At 36.3% G+C, this 7,273-nt stretch overlaps 1 protein-coding gene and 1 long non-coding RNA gene across 2 annotated transcripts; one reads left to right on the top strand and one right to left on the bottom strand.

Annotated features, from left to right (window-relative positions):
• Positions 1–2,767: 2,767 nt before the first annotated feature.
• On the bottom strand, positions 2,768–3,575 carry LOC145041353 (uncharacterized). Its single transcript, XR_013680085.1, has 2 exons — positions 3,468–3,575; positions 2,768–3,353 (listed from the first exon to the last, which is right to left on the bottom strand). It is a non-coding gene; the product is annotated as an uncharacterized LOC145041353 (long non-coding RNA).
• LOC145041352 (alpha-xylosidase 1-like) lies at positions 2,856–7,052 on the top strand. Its single transcript, XM_078989374.1, has 3 exons — positions 2,856–3,252; positions 3,551–4,224; positions 5,060–7,052. The coding sequence occupies exons 1-3, from the start codon at positions 3,008–3,010 to the stop codon at positions 6,934–6,936; spliced, it is 2,796 nt and encodes a 931-aa protein (XP_078845500.1). The 5' UTR covers positions 2,856–3,007; the 3' UTR covers positions 6,937–7,052.
• Positions 7,053–7,273: the final 221 nt, after the last annotated feature.

Raw genomic sequence — 7,273 nt, 5'->3', positions numbered from 1 at the left:
TTAATATTTGACTAAAAGTCAACATCTACATTTTGGGCTCTTAGAATACCTATAAAGATATATATATATATATATATATATATATATATATATATATATATATATATATATATATATGGAGAACAATCGTGGATCGTATTCCAACACAGAGGAATCTTGATAAATATGGTGTGTAAGTGGAATATCTCTTGTGTCCGATTGTAGTGAAAATGTTTTCTATTTCTTTTTCAAGTGTTCTTTGGCTCGTGAGCTTTAGCCCTGGATTATGCGATGGGTGGATTTACAACTTCTGGTTTTTTATTGGTTATTGTTTAAGACATATTTCATTGATGATCAACATGTAGCTTATTTCAAGCGTACAACTTTAGACTTAATGTATATGATGACCATTTGGGTCTTATGGACTTACCAAATTTCCATGTTCTTTCGTCAAAACAAGTATAAGAAGGAATTACTTTTAAATAATATTAAAGTGTTTTCCTTTAATTGGTTTTGTGCTAGAAACAATAATTCATTTGTACTTTTTACGATGCTAGCTCCTAACTAACTCTTCTTTTTATATATGGTTGTTGTTCAAAAAAAAGTTTTAAGAGATGGTGAACAGGTATCTTCAAAGAGCTTGCAAACACCATGGAAGAATCTAACTTATACTTGTACAAACAAAGTCTTTAAATCAAATCATGCCTATAATAAGCATGTTATCGTCTTACTAACATGTGGTACAACACTTAGGCTAAACGTATACACGTCACAAGAGGAGCTTGTGACCAGGTGATCACAGGGAGGCCACAATTGTGCACACTATCCTCAGTGCCATGGTCTTGGTGGTTCGTTGTATGTGACATGGAGCGAAACAAACTAATGTGGAAGGGTTGACCATTTTCAACCAATGGGGGACTGTTATCCTTTTTCCAATCTCCTCTTCTCCATGTTCATCTCTCAACTTTGTACAAACCACAATGGTAGCTCATGTTGTAGGTAGACCATTCTTTGTGATTCGTGGCGGTTCGTGGTGTGTGACATGAAGCCCAACATACCAACGGGGAAGGGTTGGCCATTTTCAGTCAATGGTATACTGTTTTTATTTTTCCTCTCTCTTCTTCTCCATGTTCATCTCTCTTCTCTTGTACAAAGCACAATGATAGCTCATGTTGTAGGTACACAATTCTTGGTGTGAAAGAAAAAGATGGCGAAGTTTTCAGGAAATGGAGGTGAGGTGGAAGGAAAAGACGTAAGAAGTATACCTCATGGTCTTAGAGAAAATTCATCGACCAACCAAAATCGTTTGTATCTACGTTTGTATCTACAATATACTATTGGAATAAATTGTTAAACTTATAAAAGAATAATTATTTTCAAGGTCGAGATATTACAACGTTAGTCATCATAAAATCCTATAATTATATGGGACTAACAAATATTACTATTATCAAGGTCGTGTATTATCTTGTTGCAAATGTAAGTCAAAACCTAACATAAATAGCTACATATTATATTATGGTTACCCGCATGCTTGGTTCAGGCTATGATAGGACCACGTACATTTCTTGGAATGTGCTGGGACTTTGCCTTTTCCATAGTAGTAAAGGTATAAAATAAATATTCTATAATGGATATATTAACATGGGGAACTTGTACAAAATAACAAATCACTTTATCATAATTACCAAAATAAACAACATATTTTTCTTTTCGATCGTAACACACAAAATTCTTAAAAGAATATATATGAATATATTGTTCATGCTAAAAATACCAAAGATTAAATATAATTATAATTTTCTTAAATATAAAGTTTTATTTTCATGAAAAATTACTAAACTAACCATAATCCCTAAAGTTTTAGTTTTCAAAAAATAATACTTATCCCATAATAGCCACCAAAACCGTAAATTTCTTAAAAAAACTTACGGTCAATAATAGTTGACTACGGTCAGTGTAACAAAAAAATTGACTACTCTTTATGTAATGAACTATTATTTTGTGGGTCGTCTACTCTTTTAGGGCTCGTTGGCCCGTATCATATAAAGTTTTAGTTTTCAGATTGGGTCATTTTTTGTAATTTTCAAGAAAATTAGACTGTTATATTCTCTCAATGAAACCTTCATAGAACAACCAAACCTTGTATTTTTCGATTCTTGCTGATATTTTAGCGTATTCTTGATTAAAACTAGCTTTTATACATATAGTTTTTTTAAGCAAAAAAAAAACTTAACATACGTTATACAAGTAGACAATACAATGATTGTACATTAAATGTTTCTACACCATATGTTTCCTTGATGAAATCTTATGTTTTTCAAAAACTACTTTTTGGACATCCGAAACATTAGAGAGTAAAATATAGGTTTCTTAAAAGCAACGGTTTTGATTTAGAAAATGAAAAAAAATATTTATATAGATGTCATTGAAACCATAGATTTTAAGCGGAAGAATAGGCCAATAGCAAACCTATGGTTTTAATGACTATTACGAGATAAATGTTAATTTTTGGTTAAAAATTAATAAATAATTAACGATTATTGCTAGTTTAGTATATGAATATGTTCTAAAATATATAAAATACTACAATCACTTATCCAAATTCCTACGGTTTCACAAAACATTATATAAAAATTACATTAAATAAGATGCTAAAATGGATTGAACTATTTGATTAGGTACAATACTTTATGCTTTTCTTTCAAAGTTGTTCATAAAAGTACATTTTAAAAGTACATTAACAAGATCTCTGTGGAAAATAAAGTCTTTGATACACACAATAAAATGCTTTAAAATTCTACCATATGATTCGCAAATCACCTTTACTAAAATACACCTAAATCAACGGCCATAATTTCTTTATCCATACATAAACAATCATTCCATCCATATCGCTCCCATGACTCTCTTTCCCTCCCCTTTCCTATATTTATACATCACACCTCACTGTTTCTAAAGCTCTGTAGCTACCCCAACTGCACCACCAGTCTCCTCCGCCACCACCCACCGTAAACCACCGCCGACAATGGTCTCTTCTTTGAGACCCCTTCTACATATTGTAGTCGTACTCCTTGTATCATCATGTATAGCCAGCATTACATCTTCTTCTTCTTCTTCTTCTTCAAAATCCGGACCTTCTCCGATCGGCAATGGCTACCGTCTGACCTCCATTCATGAATCCTCCGACGGTGCACTTGTCGGTCAACTCCAAGTCAAACAGAAAAACAACATCTACGGCCCTGATATCCCTCTTTTGCAGCTATACGTCAAGTAAGTCCCCAACTCACATTCTCAATTTTTTTTTTCACTTTGCTCCCTCGATTATTCATGTAAACCAAACACACCCCCTGCTTTATCTGTTACATTGTTATCTATTTAGAGCAATGCTAGTGTTAGTTACATAGTGAAGAGTATTTTATCTGTTCAATTATATTCTAGGGGGGTAAATGTAATGTTTTAAACAAAAAGGATCAAAATGAAATTACTGTCAGTTTCTTCTTCTCTTGGTGATTGCTTCACGTTTTGGTTAATAACCCGACTTGACTCCGGCTCCCTGCCGGATTTTCAGGCATGAAACCGATGATCGTTTAAGGGTACACATTACCGATGCACAGAAGCAAAGATGGGAACTACCATACAACCTCTTGCCACGACAACAACCGCCGGAGACGCCGTCAAAACAAACAAAAACCCCCACCACAACGACGGAATCCGCCGGAAGCGAGTTGTTATTCAGCTACACCGCAGACCCATTTTCATTCGCCGTAAAACGAAAATCCACCGGCGAGACGCTTTTCAATTCCGCCACCGACAAATCCTCCCCCTACAACTCTCTAGTCTTCAAAGACCAGTACCTCGAGATCTCAACATCTCTACCAAAAGATGCGTCGTTGTATGGGCTCGGAGAGAACACACAGCCGCATGGGATTAAGCTCTACCCAAACGAAGCATACACGCTGTGGACGACGGATCAATCGGCGATCAACCTGAATATGGATTTGTACGGATCGCATCCGGTGTATATGGATTTGAGAAACGTCGGTGGGGAGGCGAAAGCACATGGGGTTTTGCTGTTGAACAGTAATGGAATGGATGTGGTGTACAGAGGGACCTCTCTGACATACAAAGTGATTGGGGGTATTTTCGACTTTTACTTCTTCTCCGGGACTTCCCCTCTTGCCGTTGTCGATCAGTATACTCAACTTATTGGCCGACCTGCTCCTATGCCCTACTGGTCTCTCGGTGAGTACCATTTCCCACGTAAATATCTTCCATGCATTAAATACTTGTACATTACATCTTATAAATATTTATATTTCATGTTTTTGTACAAAATACTTCTTTCATTAAACACTGACACGCAATCACCATCCATATCCATATAATATTGGTTACTTATTTTCTATCATTACACATGACTGTAAATTATTATTTTCTATCGTTACACATGATTATAAAAAATTATGTTTGTTTTTTTGCAAAAATATGGGAAAAATAGAAAACGATTAAATCGTTGTCATCACATACTAAATGGGGAAAGTGACAACTTGTGATGGATATTTGAGCTATAATTTAATGATAATAAGTAATAACTCTAGTTATATCGAGTTTATTTTGTAGCAAAATAATTGCCGATAACAATCGATTGATATGTGTAGTATTTTAATTTCAAACAAAATTTAAAGACATAGTATTAGTTATTTTAATTTGTAAACATAAGTTTGCAACGAGTTTATTGTTTTGGATTCTAAGGCTTACCTCGAAAATCTAATTCTTGTAATTTTTCGTGCGTTGAAATATATATATATATATATATTATTTTAAATGTATATTACTCAATTTGGAGTATTGAATAAAGGTTGCGTTTTAAAACAAAATATCTGTTGGGATTTTCTTGTTTTTGACCAAAATTTGCCCATACAAGTGACACATGTGTATCAGTGTATGTACTATGTAGGTCCACCAATTTTAATGAAATTTTGTCATTTTCATTTTCACCAATTAAATATCTATTTCCTATAGCAATAATTATAAAAGTATCGTATCCATCTAATTGTACATTGCTTTCCATTTGTAGGTTTTCACCAATGCAGATGGGGTTACCACAATCTATCAGTCGTCGAAGACGTTGTCGAAAATTACAAGAAATCAAAAATTCCACTCGATGTAATTTGGAATGACGACGATCATATGGATGGACACAAAGATTTCACTCTCAATTCCCGAAACTACCCTCGTCCAAAACTCCTTAACTTTTTGAACAAAATACATTCCCGTGGCATGAAGTACATTGTCATTATCGACCCTGGAATCGGTGTTAATTCAACTTATGGTACTTACCAACGAGGCCTAGCTAACGATGTTTTCATCAAATACGAAGGTAAACCCTATCTGGCCCAGGTCTGGCCTGGGCCAGTTAATTTCCCGGATTTCCTCAACCCAAAGACCGTGTCCTGGTGGGTTGATGAAATCCGAAGGTTCCACGAACTCGTCCCAGTGGACGGGCTCTGGATCGACATGAACGAGGCTTCGAATTTCTGTTCAGGCCTCTGCAAAATTCCACAAGGGAAACAATGCCCGAGTGGAACCGGGCCAGGTTGGATCTGTTGTTTGGATTGCAAAAACATTACAAAAACAAAATGGGATGAGCCTCCGTACAAAATCAACGCGTCCGCAACATCTGTCCCGATCGGATACAAAACTATCGCAACTAGCGCAGTTCACTACAACGGCGTCCGAGAGTACGACGCGCATAGCATATACGGATTCTCCCAGACGATTGCCACACACAAAGGCCTGCAAGGCCTCCAGGGCAAACGCCCTTTTATACTTACCCGATCCACATTTGTTGGATCAGGTAAGTATGCAGCCCATTGGACTGGCGACAACAAAGGAACATGGGATGATCTAAAATATTCGATCTCCACCATGTTGAATTTTGGTATATTTGGGATCCCGATGGTTGGCTCAGATATCTGCGGGTTTTACCCTGCGCCAACCGAAGAGCTTTGTAACCGTTGGATCGAATTGGGGGCGTTTTATCCGTTTTCAAGAGACCATGCGAATTACTACTCGCCACGACAAGAACTTTATCAATGGAAGTCGGTTGCTAAATCGGCAAGAAACGCATTAGGTATGCGGTACAAGCTGCTTCCTTATTTGTACACTTTGACTTATGAAGCTCACACAACCGGTTCACCAATTGCTCGACCGCTTTTTTTCTCGTTTCCAAGTATAACCAAACTTTACAATGTAAGCACACAGTTTTTGCTCGGAAGTAGCCTAATGGTGTCGCCGGTTCTTGACAAACATCAAACCAAAATCAGTGTCATGTTCCCAACTGGAACTTGGTATAATTTGTTTGATTTGAGCAAAGTGGTTGTCGCGAAAGAGACAGAGTCTTTCTCCATGGATGCTCCCTTACACGTGATTAACGTCCATTTATATCAAAACACGATTCTTCCAATGCAAAGGGGAGGAATGATAACACGAGAAGCAAGAACGACGCCGTTTACCTTGATTGTGACTTTTCCGGCGGGGGCCACGGCGGGGGAGGCCAAAGGAAAGGTTTATGTCGATAATGATGAGCTGCCGGAGATGGAATTGGGAAACGGTCAGTCAACTTATGTTGAGTTTAGCGCAAAGGCTGTTAACGGAGTTGTGAAGATATGGTCGGAGGTTCAGGAGAGTAAGTTTGCTCTTGAAAAAGGTTTGGTTATCGAGAAAGTAACCGTGGTTGGGTTAACAGGGGTTAAAGGTGAAGTTTCGGTAGAGGTGGAGGGTATTATGGGAATTTTGGATGTTTCGAAGGTGGAATTGGTTGAAACTGAGCATAAGTTTTTAGATGAGCTGAAAGGGAAGGGTGTTGGGAATAGCAAAATGGTTGAGGTTAAGGGGTTGAATATACCAATTGGTAAACAATTCTCGATATCATGGGCAATGAGAATTGATTAAATGTTGAGGGGTCAATTTGAAAATTATGGTATTCCTTTTTGTAATTTCCGTAATTATTTGTTTCAAGCAGATATCCTTTTAAATATTTTGTTTCTATTTTACTTCTTTTTATTCAAGTTATGGTATCCACACTTAAGTGTTACTTTACGGATTGCTTATTTTGAGTTTATTATATGTTTGATCTAAAATTTATTCATTTTTTTAACTTTAGATTTGAAGCAAGATTATAAGTTTACTAGGAAGTAGGAATATGCAAACAAGAATATAATGTGTCATCAAAGTAACATAAAAAGATGTATGATGTTATTAATGACAACAAAAGTTTTAGTTTATCTTC

The sequence above is a fragment of the Lactuca saligna genome, chromosome 4 (assembly GCF_052625555.1).
Source record: "Lactuca saligna cultivar CGN05327 chromosome 4, ASM5262555v1, whole genome shotgun sequence".
Lineage (NCBI taxonomy): Eukaryota > Viridiplantae > Streptophyta > Magnoliopsida > Asterales > Asteraceae > Lactuca > Lactuca saligna.
The sequence above is the reverse complement of the archived record's forward strand: the minus strand, read 5'-3'. Positions and strand labels throughout refer to the sequence as shown.